This window comes from Triticum dicoccoides, chromosome 7B (genome assembly GCF_002162155.2).
Source record: "Triticum dicoccoides isolate Atlit2015 ecotype Zavitan chromosome 7B, WEW_v2.0, whole genome shotgun sequence".
NCBI classification, from domain to species: Eukaryota; Viridiplantae; Streptophyta; class Magnoliopsida; order Poales; family Poaceae; genus Triticum; species Triticum dicoccoides.
Window position 1 is genome coordinate 554268756 of NC_041393.1, and position 15312 is coordinate 554284067.

At 48.8% G+C, this 15312-nt stretch overlaps 1 protein-coding gene across 2 annotated transcripts in view; it reads left to right on the top strand.

Moving 5' to 3' along the window:
- LOC119336810 (26S proteasome regulatory subunit 8 homolog) overlaps positions 1 to 13349 on the top strand; it is a 54234-nt gene extending 40885 nt beyond the window's left edge. For both annotated transcript variants that reach the window (XM_037608889.1, XM_037608892.1), the window contains exon 4: positions 12783 to 13349. In XM_037608889.1, coding sequence (XP_037464786.1) covers positions 12783 to 12872 — 90 coding nt within the window. In that variant the 3' untranslated portion in view covers positions 12873 to 13349. The remainder of the gene's footprint in view (positions 1 to 12782) is intronic.
- Positions 13350 to 15312: the final 1963 nt, after the last annotated feature.

Below are 15312 nucleotides of genomic sequence, written 5' to 3' on the forward strand. Positions count from 1 at the left end.
GGCGAGCATCCCTCCCACTCGGGGGCTATAGCTGCGAACCAGCTTCGCCTAAGTTAAAAATCTACTCGAGTGGCGAGCATCCCTCCCACTCGGGGGCTTTGCCGCGAACCAGCTTCACCTAAGTTAAAAACCTACTCCGGGTGGCGAGCATCCCTCCCACTTGGGGAGCTTAGCTGCGAACCAGGGTCGCCTAAGTTAAAAACCTACTCCGAGTGGCGAGCATCCCTCCCACTCGGGGGCTTAGCCGCGAACCAGCTTCGCTTAAGTTAAAAATCTACTCCGAGTGGCGAGCATCCCTGTCACAGCCTGATTTTTGGCCCTTTCTTTTTCTTTTGATTTTCTGAGATTTTTGCTTGAGTTTTCTTTTTGGTGGCTATGTGGTCTGGAAACTGGAGAAGATGACCTCTTCTTCCTTTCCAGTGGCTTGTCATCCTCATATCCATCCCAAGACCTTGACATTTTCATCCTAGCCCAACCCCAACATTCTTTTCCTTGGGAATATTCCTTTATCTGTTAAAGGAATAACCCAATTTTCCCTAGGTTGTGAAGCAACCTATATTTTCATCACTCCTAAAAATCCTAAATAATTTTCATAAATTTTTTGGGTCATATCTTCCTCAAATATGGCAAAATATTTCATTTTCCATGTTCCTCATCATGCTCAGTTAATTCCTTTCCTATTCTGTCCTAAATGGCAGTTTGTGAAGTAAGTGCCATTTACCTTTGCCCAATTGACGCCAAACTTTTTAGACACCTTTTAATGTCCATATCATTGCCTCATGCCAAAATTCAACTCCATTTTCCTAGTAAATATTCCTGAGCAATTTTTCAAAGTTCCTGTCTGAGGGAATTCATTGTGAAGAAAGTACTAGCTAGGTTAATCCAATTGAGTTGAAATTTTGCATGGTCCTTCCTATCATCAAATCATGACCCTCCTCAAGATTTGATCTCATTACATGCATCCATGTGAGCTTAGCAGAAATTCTCTGTTTCTGTCCAAATTTTCAGTTAGTGAAGCAAGTGTATTTTATCTTGCTCCATTATGGCTGAACATTTTTCAGGGTCTTCTCCCACCCATATAATTTATCTCCACAAGATTTGGGTCATTTTATCTAGCCATTTTGCCTCAGGATTTTTCTTAAGTTTCTGTCCAGAGAGGTGCTGCATGAAGAAAGTACCATTTTGGCTTGACCAAATGGCATGGAATTTTTATGGCACTCTCATATGACCAAATAACCTTGCCATGTTAATTTTCACCTCAATCCATCACTCCATGTGAGTGCTTCTTCCTGTTCTTGTTTCTGGACCAATTTATGTAGTTGTAAAGCAACTATATTAAATACTGGTTAAAATCATCTCAAAATTTACAGGATTGTAGTGCTTCCTATCCTAAACCTCCCTCGCATATTTTCCGCATCTTAACCTCACTAAGTTGATCACAGTTTCATGATCTAGTTTGCAACAACAAACTTCAGAGCTTAAGTACGACCCAGCCACTGCGTATTTAACCGAGAAACCACCTCAATTGCAACCCACTCTGGAGGGACTCCACCCCAGACGTCATTTGGCCGCCCGTGTGGCACTATGGGCACTAGTGCAAGCGGTGATCATGGGCTTTGGCATGTCATACGTGTGCTCTGCTGTCTTTGGCCGCGTCCAGGACGTCTTCTATCTCCGGCCACTCCCTCTCTCGTCGTCTTCCGCACCCAGCCATGTCCAACAGGTTCCCCGTGCCGTCGCCTTCTCCCTGGACCTATCTCCCCCTCCGGCAGCTTCTCCGTCGGCGCTCGTCGCCGCACACCCACGGGTGAGCTGTAGCCGACAGCGCATTTATGGCGCTCGGCCGCTTCTCTCCTGCGCATTTAGAGCAAATAGCCAAAATACCACTAGTGAAAACTGAACATGCCAAAATGCCACTAGTGAAAACCAACTTGCCAAAATAACACTACTCACTCAATTTTTGAGGCCAAAATGACACTGCCGTTAGATGTCAAAGAAATTCTGTGAGTCAACCCGTTAGTGACTTGTCAGTTTTTTTGTTATTCCAATCTTGCCCCTGCTTCCCTAACTCAACCTTTCCTCTCCCAATCTCTCCCGCACACACGAAGCCAAACAAACCATGGCGGCGCGCGGAAGCAGCCCACGTCGGCGCCTTCCTGCCGCTCCCCTCCCCATCTGACCTTGCTCCGCCGCCCGTTGACCTTGCTCCGCCGCGCTCCGCATGTCTCCCTCCTCCGTCCGCCCGTCTCCCTCCTCCGCCCGGCCACCCGCCCGTCGCCCTACTCCGCCCGCCCGGCCGCCCGACCGTCTCCCTCCTCCGCCTGGCGCCGCCCGTCCGACCCTCTCCCTCCTCCGTCCGCCAAGGCCAGGCGCGTCGCTTCCGGACCGGCTCTTCCCCGCATCCCCTGCAGTGAACTGGACCAGCTCTTCCCCACATCCCCTGCAGTGAACCGGATCGGCTCGTCCCCGCGCCTCCAGTTCTCACCGACGCCAGACCGGCTTGCCCACATTGACCTCGACCTCGACAGGCTCTTCAACAAAAGTATGAATTTTTTCAACCAATTTCTCTAGTATCTGTCATTGCAAGTGCAGCAAATTTTAGAATTTGTTGTCTTTGTGTTTCAAAGTTGATTTGATGGACGAATTCAGAGTAGAAGTAGATGTTCAAAATGACTTGAAATGAAGTCAGAATGCCTGCTGAAATGTAGCCCAATTGTGCTGAAATGATGTATATTTTGCTATCAAAGTGTGCTGAAATGTTTTGGAAATCTGTTGGTTTGTTGTGGAAGTGTGTTGAAATGCTGTCAAAATATGCTGAAATGCTGATAAGTGTGCTCATATGCTGATAAAGTGTGCTGAAATGTTGTCCAAGTGTGTTGAAATGCTGTCCAAATGTGCTGAATTATTGTCATACTTGCTACTAAGTTGTAAGTGTAACACGTGAAGAGTTAAGGGCACATATGTCCTTTTTGGATGATGTTAGACCCAGTTAACAACTAGTGGCATTTTGGCTAAAAAAACTGTATTGAGTGTTATTTTGGCAAGTTGGTTTTCACTAGTGGCATTTTGGCATGTTCGGTTTTCACTAGTGGTATTTTGGCTATTTGCTCGCGCATTTACATGCTCGGCCTCCCTCGCCCCGCCTATATAAGGAAGCCCCGAGACCCCTCGATCTCACCACCAGCCTCGCCTCGCTCCACTACCCCTCCCTAGCCTGTCAAACGAGCTCGATTAGCTCTCCTGCCCCTCCCATGGCCGAAGCCTCGCCGCGGTGCTCCGCTCAAATTCGGCCGACCCGAGCCTCCCCTCCACCTCTAATCCTCACCAGTAGATCACCCACACTCCGGAGACCCTCCCCAGCCCCTCCGTTCTTCTCCGGAGTGCCTCAGGCCGCCGTCCCCAAGATCGGCCGCCGCCTCCCCTGTTTTCTGTTGCCGCGCGGCGCCGCAGTCCCGTCCCTCCCCAGCGCCTAATCCCCCTCTGGATGGATACGGTGGGCCAAGTCTCGCTCGCCGGCGCCCTCCCCACGCCCGGAGGCGGTCGGAGCCAGCCAGGCCAGTCGCCGGCCGAGCCTTCCCCCGCCTCTGTTCTCTGTCGCGAGCTTGAAGAAAGGGAGCGTGTGAGAGCCAAATTGCTTAGAGATGGTTCAATTCGACTCAATTCACTCACGATCGATAGGATTTCATGGATATTTCAGGATACAAGGGGGAATCGTGAGGTAGGAGACCCCGTCTTCCGTACAGTAGCTAGGGTTCTAACTAGTCTAGAATATTTGGGAATTACAACCTGAGCGGATCGGTGCCATCGCGGCTGCTTATAAGCGGCAGTCCGGGTACATGGTGAAAGAGAAATAGTAAAATAACGGTTACAACACAGTAACTGAAGCTTAAGTCGAGTGAAACGGCGAGGATCAATCCGAGCCGTTGAATTGTTCTGAATCGGTGTCGCCTCATCTACACCGTTGGTTAACTGAACCTGTTCTCCTGCTTGCCTTCAGTACGTGCGAGGTTCAGGTCCTGACAATGCCGCCGCCATGACGACCGCCTTGTCCTCGAGGCGAAACAGTTTGTGACCAGGGAATGTTTTGTTGAGGAACGCAACGTCCTCCCATGTTGCATCATCTGGAGCCAGGCTTTCCCACTGCACCAAGCACTGCCCAACTGGTGTCTTGTTACGCTGGATTACTCTGCGGTTGAGCACAGCTACCGGAATCGTTTTGACATAACCTTGAGGTGTTACCAAGGGTACATGAGGCAATGGTACTGCTCGGTGACCAATATGCTTCTTGAGTTGGCTGATGTGGAACACTGGATGGATGTTTGTTCCTTCTGGCAGGTGTAATTTATGGGCCACTTCTCCAATTCGTTCCAGAATTTTGTACGGTCCATAAAACTTTGATCTTAATTTGAGAGATCCCCTTAAACCAAATGCATTTTGTCTATAAGGTTGAATTTTGAGAAAAACCATGTCCCCAACTTGTAATTCTCTCTCTGTCCTTTTCATATCAGCAAAGTGCTTGATCCTGCTTTGTGCATGTTCCAAGTTTGCTTTCAATCTTTGCATCATGTGTTCCCTTTCAGAAATTGTAAGTGTGGCTTCTGGAGACAAGGGCTGACCTGCAGCAAACTCTCCAATTTGGGGAGGTTTATACCCATACAATGCCTGGAATGGGGTGCATTTTAAGGATGAGTGGTAGCTTGTGTTATACCATAACTCTGCTAGCGGTAGCCACTTCATCCACTGTTTAGGTTCCTGGAAAACCATTCCTCTCAAATAAGCTTCTAAGCATTGATTCATTCGTTCCGTTTGGCCATCAGTCTGAGGATGTGAAGCAGTGCTGAATCTGATTTCAACTCCAAAAGCTTTAAACAGTTCCTGGTAGAGAGCACTCGTAAAGATGGAATCTCTGTCAGACAGAATGCAGTTGGGCAATCCATGCAACTTAATTACATTTGCCATGAGAGTATCAAACACTGTCTGAACTGTATATGGATGAGCTAATGGTAGAAAGTGAGCATATTTGGTCAACCTATCCACTATCACCAGGATGATCTCCTTGCCCTGTGAATTGGGAAGAGCAGTAATGAAATCCATAGTGATCTGGGACCAAGCCATGTCAGGTACAGGTAGAGGCTGCAGCAACCCAGGAGGATAGATATGCTCTATTTTGTTAAGTTGACACACTGACTAAATGGATGGATTCAGGATCAACTGCCGCTCACACTCTGCCTCGCGCGGGCCGGCCCATCATCACGCACAGGTGGCCAGCTCGGGTCGCTTCAGTTTTCCTCTTTGTTTCCCAAGTTGTTGGTTAACTTGACCAGGCTGCCGTTAACTAGATGTGTTGACATTTAACCTGACCCATTGACCCGAGTTATCTGTTGACTTTTTGGAAAAAGTGACCCGAGTTATCTGTTGACTTTTTGGAAAAAGTTGTCTTTTTCGAAAAAGTTTACACGCTCGAAAAGGTTCATAGATTTTAAGAAGTTAACAAATTGAGATATATACATGTGTTTTAGAGAAATTGGCGATCTTACCTGAGAGCCATACTATTTCCTTCAATTTTTAGCGATCTGCAGCCGCCAGCGGACGAGAGCAGGGCGGGCGACTGGTGTGTGGCGACTGCTGAAGGGGCGACGGGCGGCGGCGTGACGGGAGGAGGTGAGAAGGCACCAACTGAACAGGCGCACGATACACACGTACTGTACGTAGGATCCAAACAATCGCTACCTTGTTTTCTTTGCTACTAGATGGGTCGCGCCTGCGCTCGCTCCAACAATCCTCCAACCGGTGTCTAGGTTTATTTTCACTGTCGAAGCCCCAAATACGAAGTAGTATACACGTATAAGTGCAATTTCTACCCGGTGTCTTGTGATACCGGCTGCGTGAATGTAGGTCCGCCCCTGCCATGTAGCATCGATGGACGTGGAGAAAGAACATGACTGTGCGAAAGAAAATGATTTTGCGCCAACAAAGAAGAAACTTGGATATGGGCATCGAGTCCAACCAACATCGAGGAGCTCAAGCTTGTTGATCCGACGACTCCACCACCCTCCAGTGTATGTCTCTGCAAGGGAGCGGAAGAAGCTCAAGAAGGGGGCATCCCTGGCAAAAAATGGCAAGACAATGGATGCATCAGAAGTGACATGAAGCGTTTTGGCAAAATCGACGGCCTCCTTGGGGAGGAGCGCCGGGCCTAATGTTGATCGTGCAATATTGCGCGGGAGTGTGCCGATTTTGCACGGTGGAAACCCAGTTACCAAATTTTGATGTGGAGCAATGGCGGGGCTACACATAAGATGCTGGAGGGGCGAAAGGCAATACATCAATCTTTGAAATCAACCGATTGAATTTGTCTATCCATAAGCGACCTTCGACGCTTGACACGCGTCGTCGTCGGGCCACGCACCACTCTACTAGCACGCCTTATCCTCCCGCAGCAAACCACAGCCACACGTGACACGTCTAACCCATCTGTTTTCCCTTCGTCTCCCTCTGCTCATGAACCCGCATGGCTCAGATTTGTCCTCCACTCCAGCAGCTCGTCCCCGTCGTTAACACAAAAACGGCTCGTGAGCCAACAATCACCACCCTCTGCCAACATGTCCCAAAGCATCCCTTCTCATCTCGCTCGCAGCTCACCCCGGCAGCCAAGCTCAAATCATGAGCACTTGTCGGCCGCCGACGTTACAATACAACGCTCACAATGCAGCGGGGGCACCGAGGCTTCGATGCAACGCTCGTTGGCGGCGGCCCCGACGCACCGGTGTGATGACCCTTTTTGCAGCAAGCAAGTTGCGGCTGGCCTTGTAGCACCGGCTGGTCGTGGATCTCGCCGGGGCGGCGACGCTCATGGTGTTGTAAAGCGGTGTCTAGCGCGACGCGTTCTGTGGTGCTACAGCGGCGTCCGACGCGGCGCACTCCGCTCGTGATGCTGCAGTGAAGTGCGTCGGGCTGCAATGGAGTGCTGCCGGAGGCTGCAATGGAGCGTCATGCGGGGTCGTTGAGCTTTGCCGGGGCTGCAATGAAGCTCTGCCGGAGCTGCATTGAAGCACGCTGGAGCTGCAATGAAGCGTGCACAGGTCGTTGAACCTCGTCGGGGGTTGCAATGGAACGCCGTTGTGATTGCAATGGAGCACTGCCGGGCGCCGCCGAGGCTGCAATGGAGTGCCATCGGGCGCCGCCGGTGCTTGCCCGTGGTGCTGCCATGGGAGCTGCTGCGTTGAAGCTTTTTTATCGCCGTCGGCGTTGCCATTTTTTTAGCAGCACCTGGATGGCTTCTGGTGCTGCGATGCAGCGGTCGCCGGCAGCTCCGGTTGGTTTGTTGTGACCGAGAATCGACACTCCGGTGATGGGCGCTGCTCCGACGAGTGAACACTGCTAGCCAGAGGCTGTCGTGAGCGAGAGGAGATGGTAGTACAAGAGAGGAGGAAGACCCAGGGCGATGCATCGCTGAGAGCATGCAATCGAACGGTAAGGCACACTAGATCAGACGGTTAGTCAGGTGGTTGATCTGTTGCTAAATCAACCGGCTGATTTGTAGCAGCCGCCAAAAAAAAGGGGTGGGGGTCAATTATAGCCTCAGTTTGCCATTCCAATTTACGTCATCGTGACACTCGTTTCGTAACAAGGTATAAGGAGTAGCGGTCATCATCGGCTCGAAAGCTCTCGGATGTCTCAATCGGGACGTGAAGGAAGCTCGTTAACGTTTATTTAAAGGGGCTATTGTTCTTCTGATCCGACGAGGTGGGACTAAATGTACGGTTTGGACGTGACGGCGCGGTCGCTCACAAGAACAGGTGCTACTTGGATGTCCACGGGAGTCTTTGTGATCGCCTTGTTGGACGGATTGTGGACAAACCGGCGAGGTGGGACTAAATGGATGGATTCGGGATCAACTGCCGCTCACACTCTGCCTCGCGTGGGCCGGCCCATCACCGCGCACAGGTGGCCAGCTCTCGGTAGCGTCGGTTTACCTCTTTGTTTCCCAAGTTGTTGGTTAACTTGACCAGGCTGCCGTTAACTTGATGTGTTGACCTTTAACCTGACCCATTGACCCGAGATATCCGTCGACTTTTTGAAAAAAGTTTGCACGCTCGAAAAAGTTCATAGATTTTTAAATGGTTAACGAATTTAAAGAGCTCGTTGTAAAAAAATCATTGATTTGTAGAAAAGTTCGTGAATTTTTAAAAATCATCGATTTGAAGAAAAGTACTAAATTTCAGTAAGTTCATGTATTTTAAAAAAATGTGAACAAATGTGAACAAAGTTCATCCATTTCGGGAAAAAATTCATCAATTTTAAAAAAAGTTCATCGAATTTGAAAGAAAGTTCAATGTTTTTGAAAAAACTTTGTGCATTTTGAAGAAAGAAAAAATAAGTAAAAATGAAAAGAAAAGATGAAGAAAAAAGGAAAGAAAAAACCACACAAAAACCGGTCTACAAAAAAAAACAAATTCGAAACGAACGAAAAAGGAAACAACTGGAAGCTTCCCAAAAACTTCCCGGTGTCCATGCCTACGCCATGAGCCATATGGATGCTAAGCAATAATATACATGAAAGCAACCCATTCAGTAGCTGAAAATGTCAAATAACAAAAATATGAAAATGAAGTGTTAATCTTGAAATTCTTGTTCATTGTGTAAAATTAAACAATAAAAACATAAGGTCTTCAAACAATAGCAACAAATATGACCAGTCAACATGAATTCACCCGAAATTCTCCGATTTTTATGTTATCGCAAGGAGTTACATTATTGGGACATTTACATCTATACCCCTAACTTGATCCCACTAATTAGATTTGCCCCTAGTTTCAAAGGGTGCTCAAATTTGTCCCTCTGCTGTTAGTAGCCTTATAGAAATGCCCTTCTGCGCCATTACCGTTTGGTCAAAGGGTGTCAAAGGGCTTTGACCGTCTCGAAAAAAATAGAAAAAAAATCTAAAATTTTGTGGGATCGAAGGTACTCAAGTGCGCAAGGTGCGTGCAAATTTTTGTGCTGTTTGGACACTCTACGAGCTCATGACAAAGAAAAAACAGTAAATCTATAGGCCCGTGAATAGTAAATTCAAAAAATAGCAAGAAAATTCAAAAATCATGAAATTTTTTGGCATCCAAGATGCTCGGGTGTGCAAAATTTTGTTGTGTTTGGACATTGTAGGAGCTCGTGGGAAAAATATATATGGCTCGGAAAAAACTTCAAAAAATAAGCTATTTTGTTGTTTCGCAAGAGCTCCACGCATGTCATTTGATAACAAAATTTTGCACACACCTTGCGCAACCGATCATCTTGGATGCCAAAAAATTTCATATTTTTTTTTATTTTTCTTGCTATTTTTTTGAATTTACTATTCACGGGCATACGAATTTACCGTTTTTCCTTTGCCATGAGCTCGTAGAGTGTCCAAACATCACGAAAATCTGCACGCACCTTGGGCACCTAAGTTTCTTTGATCCCTCAAAATTTCAGATTTTTATGATTTTTTTGCTATTTTTTTCGAGACGGTCAAAGCCCTTTGACCAGATGGTAACGACGCTGAAGGGCATTTCTATAAGGACACCTAACGGCAGAGGGGCAAATTTGAGCACCATTTGAAATTAGGGGCAAATCTGAGTAGTGGGATCAAGTTAGGGGCACAAATGTAAATGGCGCTACATTATTTGTGTTTGTAGACATAAACAATAAATAAAGCTTGTTGATCCAACTTTATTCTTGTGAAGTTAAACTTACTTGACATTGTGTCTTAATGGTCCCGCATGGTCAACAAAAAATCCAAAGTTCCAAATAGATGTGAATCGCTAAGGAAAATTATCAAATCGCATAATCCAAATCTCAGTTATTAGACCCTTGAATTTGAGAACGCTGGCAGAAGACCTTTTTTCCACGCCCTCGCGTCGCTCCCGCTGTGGGCGATTCGGGCGAAACTTCAACCCTAGCAGCGCCACCATAGACCCTACCTCTCGTATTCGCCGCCGCTGGAAGAAGCTGCAAGGCGAAGCTGCCGCGGCTGATGGCGGCGTCGTGGACCTTGCTCGCATCGTGGGGAGGCCTCGGGCGCGGCGGAGCTCTCCCATCGATGACCACGACGACGGTGTTTCTTGTGTAGGTGCTCGGATCTGGCTTGGCCAATTTCGGCGGCCTGACTATCGACCGCCGCGAGGTTCTGATGCTCGGGCGCAGCATTGGGCGGGAGGTCTCTCGGCGCCTCCCCCCTCCCGGGCGCTCCTACTCTACTTCGTTGTGCTGCGCGCATCGGCAGGCGTCACATGTGTTTGTGCTGGGGAATGCTCTAGGGTGCAGTCTGACGGCGCTGTCGTGTTCCTGCGGTGGTCGGTTGCTGGGCGGGTGGACTGTCGTGAGGAGCTTGAGGTGGTGCGACGCAGCGGACGACCTAAGCTCAAGCTGGGTCTGTTTTCCTGTGGCGCGGGCATGCTGGTTCCTTCTGGATCTGGCCTTTGGTGGTTTGAGGCGGTGGTTGAAGATGCGCGCTCGGTGCTGCCGGTCCTGGTGCTCGCCAACTGGAGGTGACGGGTTGCTAGGGCAGGCGTCACACAGGGTGTCTCTCTGACCTGCGAGGCACTGTGGTGGTTGCTGCTCGATGCCGTTGTGGTAGCTCACTGCCGGGAGCATGGCTGCGCACGGTAGGAGGGTGGAGGTTGGTGGCCTGAGGTGGGCGGTGGTAGACATGGTGGAGTGGCTTGGTTTGGTCGGAGCAGTAGGAGACGATGCCGGGCGAAAGTCTATCTTCGGCTACGGTCGGAGCCGGAAGTGGCGGCGTCTGTGGGCGTCGCTGTCTTCTTGAAGATGCTGCTGTGGTGATGTACTCCTCTTCCCTGTCGTCCCTTGCTTCGTCCCTTGCTTCGGGGGAAACATCAAATCCGTACTCTCTTGGATCGGATTATGGCGGCGCCTTCCATCGTTTCCCTCTTGTGGGCATCATTTTTCGAGAAGGGATCAGCCGGAGGGACCAGTGTGGGCTTGATGGTGGTGGTGCTGCGGCCGGTTGGCGTCGATGTTGGTGGTCGTGCGGCCGGTTGGTCGTCAAATAATCCAAAGTTAAACTTACTTGACATTGTGTCTTAAACTCTTAATGCTCCCGCATGGTCGACAAATAATCCAAAGTTCCAAATAGATGTGAATCACTAAGGAAAATTATCAAATCGTAGAATCCAAATCTCAGTTGGTGTACCCTTGAATTTGATAACGCTAGCCATAAAATTTGGGCAAAGAATTAGAGAAAAATTGAGATATCTACATGTGTTTGAGAGAAATTGGCGACCTTACTGAGGGCCATACTATTTCCTTCGATTATTTAGAGCAAGTATAATAGGATGATGTAAGCGGGCTATAAAAGTTGCCACCTCAGATTTATGATGATGTGGAGGAGAGAGGAGAGTAGAGAGAAGAGTGGGCTGTAAACTTGTAGCCAGCTGCAGCACAAGCTCCAATGCATTTTGTGAGAGAAGAAAGTGAGGTCAAGCATTAACTACATGGTGTATAGAGCCAGCAACTATTATATGAGTGGGATTTTATGTTGGCTATAAGTAAGGTGGCACAAAGATAGAGATAGCAGCCGGCTATGTTATTAATCTTGCTCTTAGTAATCTGCAGCCGCTAGTGGACGAGAGCAGGGGCGGGCGGCTGATGTGTGGCGACTGCTGAAGGGGCGACGGGCGGCGACGCGACAGGAGGAGGCGAGTAGGCACAACCTGAACAAGCGCACGATACACAAGTACGAATGTGGTAGGATCCAAACAATCGCTAGCTTGTTTTCTTTACTCGCTAAGGATGGGCCTTCAACTAGATGGGTCGCGCCTGCACTTGCTCCAACAATCTCGTCCAAAAGGTGTCCGGGTTTATTTTCTACCGGTGCCCAAGCCCCAAATACGAACTCTTATACAAGTATAAGTGCAATTTCTACCGATGTCCTGTGACACCGGTTGCGTGAATGTAGGTCTGCCGCTGCCATGTAGCATCGATGGACAAGGAGAAAGAACATGACCGTGCAAAAGAAATGGATTTTGTGCCTACAAAGAAGAAACTCGATATGGACGTCCTATCCAAACAAGATCGAGGAGCTCAAACTTGTTGATCCGATGTCTCCACCACCCTCCAGCGTATGTATCTTGCAAGGGAGCAGAAGAAGCTAAAAAAAGGGGGCATGCCTGCCAAAAAATGGCAAGACAGTGGGGTGGAGGACGTCGGGTTTGACGAGATGCTGACGAGACAACCCCTTCTACAAGTTGGTACATAGAGCCGCTTAGGAGGGAGGGACCTAGGCTTTCGACACGTTTCGGTGGTGGTTAATGGCAGGAGCAGAGAAAGTCGCCGGGCATCGAGCTCACGGCGGGCCGACGTGTTAATGGCGGGAAGGCGAGATGGGTGCAGAAGATCGGAGTCGAGGTTGGGCAGTGGGAGGTGTCGAGGGCGAGCTCACCACTAGAGCTGTTTTGTGGATGGGGTAAACTGACAGCGTTGAGATGGCGAGACCGTGGTGGCGCATCGTCTCCATGATGGGCATGTGTCGGCGCCGGGCAGCAGCGCCCCTCCTCAACGGACTCAGACAACACCTTCCAAACACAAAGAAGGGGTTAGCTTGTCATGGCTCACTTTTTTGATGTTGCAACAAAAGTGTATTCAACATCATTTCAAGCTAGCAGCCTAGCTAATTGAAGCAACATTACTCTGTCTTTATCATGCCAGTAGGCTAATGTGGCGAAATTAGATAACAGAGGGAAGTTATCAAGTCATCAACTCTTATAAACTATTCCAACTTTTAGGTGTTGTGTTCCTTCCTGAAGGCGCCAACCGAGGACCCTCAGGATGGTGGAGTTGCTGGTAGTTCGGAGTCGATGCGAGATGACATGTAGGTGGAGCGGTGTGGCATCAACAGTATCATCGACGGTGGGTCTCGGCGGCAATGGCGCAGTGGAGGCTCGACATCTGATGTGAGGAGATGGACTCACACAGGAGGAGGAAGTTGCCTGGCGTCATGATGGTGTTGATGGTAGAGAGGCCTGGCATGGTCGGTGCATCAGTTCTGCTCTGAGGATGGACTGATGGAAGATGGAGATGACGGCCCTTGCAACGTGCAGTGCTCACTGGGAGTGTGCCGGACTGGTGTATGCCCCAATCCAGGTAGTGGCTTGGATGGTACACCTGGCTTTAGATGTTAGATTTGGGTGCGATATCTATTTGGTATGAGGTCTGGACATTCGACACACCTTCATCAAACGGGATAAGAGTAGCAACAGCGTTGCCAAGTTGGTGGCTTCAGGCTTATTGATATATCACCTTGTATGGTCTTTGTAAATAATTAATAATATGACTGCATGCATCGTTCAGATGCAGAGGCCGGGGGTACATCCTCCATTTCTAAAAAAAATCCAGCTTTTAGGCCACCACTCAATTTTGAAGAGTGATTTGTGTGAACTTGTTCTAAATTTTGGGACTTTTCAAATCATGCTAAGTAGGCACGAATTGTTCGTTTACTTCCTTTATACTCCCTCTGTTCCTTTCACAAGGTGTATTTTTTTAGCACGGTGACCAAGGTACCAAATTATAAAAAATTTAGGACAAAATTACCCTCGGCTAATTTGGTAGTTAGTGACAAGCAAATCTGTTAGGCCAGGAAAGAAATATATACAATCAATCAGGTGTTCAATAGCTTAAAATGTCCAATAGTAAAAATAATAATCAAAATGAAGTGTTCATCTTGAAATTCTTGTTCATTGTGTAAAATTGAACAATAAAAACATAAGGAAAATTATCAAATCGTAGAATCCAAATCTCAGTTGCTATACCCTTGAATTTGAGAACGCCAGCCACAAAATGTAGGCAAAAAAGTATAGAAAATTGAGATATGTACATGTGTTTCAGAGGTATTGGCGACCTTACCGAGAGCCATACTATTTCCTTGAATTATTTAGCAATCTGTAGCCACCAGCGGACGAGAGCAGGGGTGGGCGATTGATGTGTGGCGACTTGCTGAAGGGGCGGGTGGTGTCGCAACGGGAGGAGGCGAGGAAGCACCAACTAAACAGTCGAAACGGTAGGATTCAAACAATCGTTAGCTTGTTTTCTTTGCTCCCATGAGGCGATCGACACCCGGATGGGCCTTCAACTAGATGGGCCGCGCCTGCGCTCGGTCCAACATTCGTCCAATCGGTGTCCATGTTTATTTTCTACCGGTGTCCTAACCCCAAATACGAACTATTATACATGTATAAGCGCATTTTCTACCCGGTGTCCCGTGACACCGACTGTGTGAATGTAGGTTCGCCCCGCTTCGTCTCGCTAGGTTCCAGAAAACGTAGCCGCCGCAAGAGATCCAACTTTTCCGGCGTCGTCTTCTGACAGCTCCCCTCCGCCGGCGACCTCTTGGTCGTCGGTGGTGAGGGGGGGGGGGGTCGCCGGATCCTGCGCGTGCGGATCGTTTTAGTTGTAGGTTTTAGAGCCCTAGTAGCTTAGGTTTTTTAGATAGTTCGACGTCTTGGCTTCGACGGCCGCGACGCGATGCTGAATAAAGAAGCTCCAGATTCTTCTCTGGCGAGGCGATCGTCTCTTTGGTCGGTGTTGAATTTGGGAATCAGTCTGTTCAAGCGGGGATGTCGTGGCGACAACATCCATGTGGTGGACTTGTGTCCTCGGGCTCCGTCGCTGTGACGACATCTGCTCCAGCGTCGACGCGGAGCTTGGGAGGTAGTCCAGGAGCGGATGCAGATTGTGGTCTGCATCGACGACATCTGGAAGACATAACGTATGTTGGGTTTGTGGTTGATGGATGGCAGGTATGGCTTCCCGTCTTAGTCTAGGCGGGGTGCCGGATCTGGAGTTTGATGGCGTGTGCGGGGTGTTGCCCCGGTCTGATTCGTTCAATGGCAATGGCTTCATCTTTGGTTGGTCACCTTGGAGGTCCGCAAAGCTGCATATCAGCGATGGAGCCGCGTCGAGCTCGGGTGAGAAGTTTATCCATCTTTTTTTTCTTTGATGGCTGATGTGGTGGTGCCAAAGGCAGGTGACGGACGTTGGTGTCAACCTTAGAGACGTTCGGTTACCTTTTTAGTTTTGTCATGTCGGTCTTTACGTGACTTGTACTTTGATCATTATGATATAAACAAGACATGTTTTACCATGCAAAATAAAAAAATGTAGGTCCGACCCTGCCATGTAGCATCGATGGACATGGGGGGGGGGGGGCGGCCGGCGCCGAATAGGATTTGGCATATGGTTGTGTTTGAATTTAACACCCCTCCATTTTTGTATAAAAGGCCAACTTGTTTTTCATGTCAGACTTCGCCTTATACGATC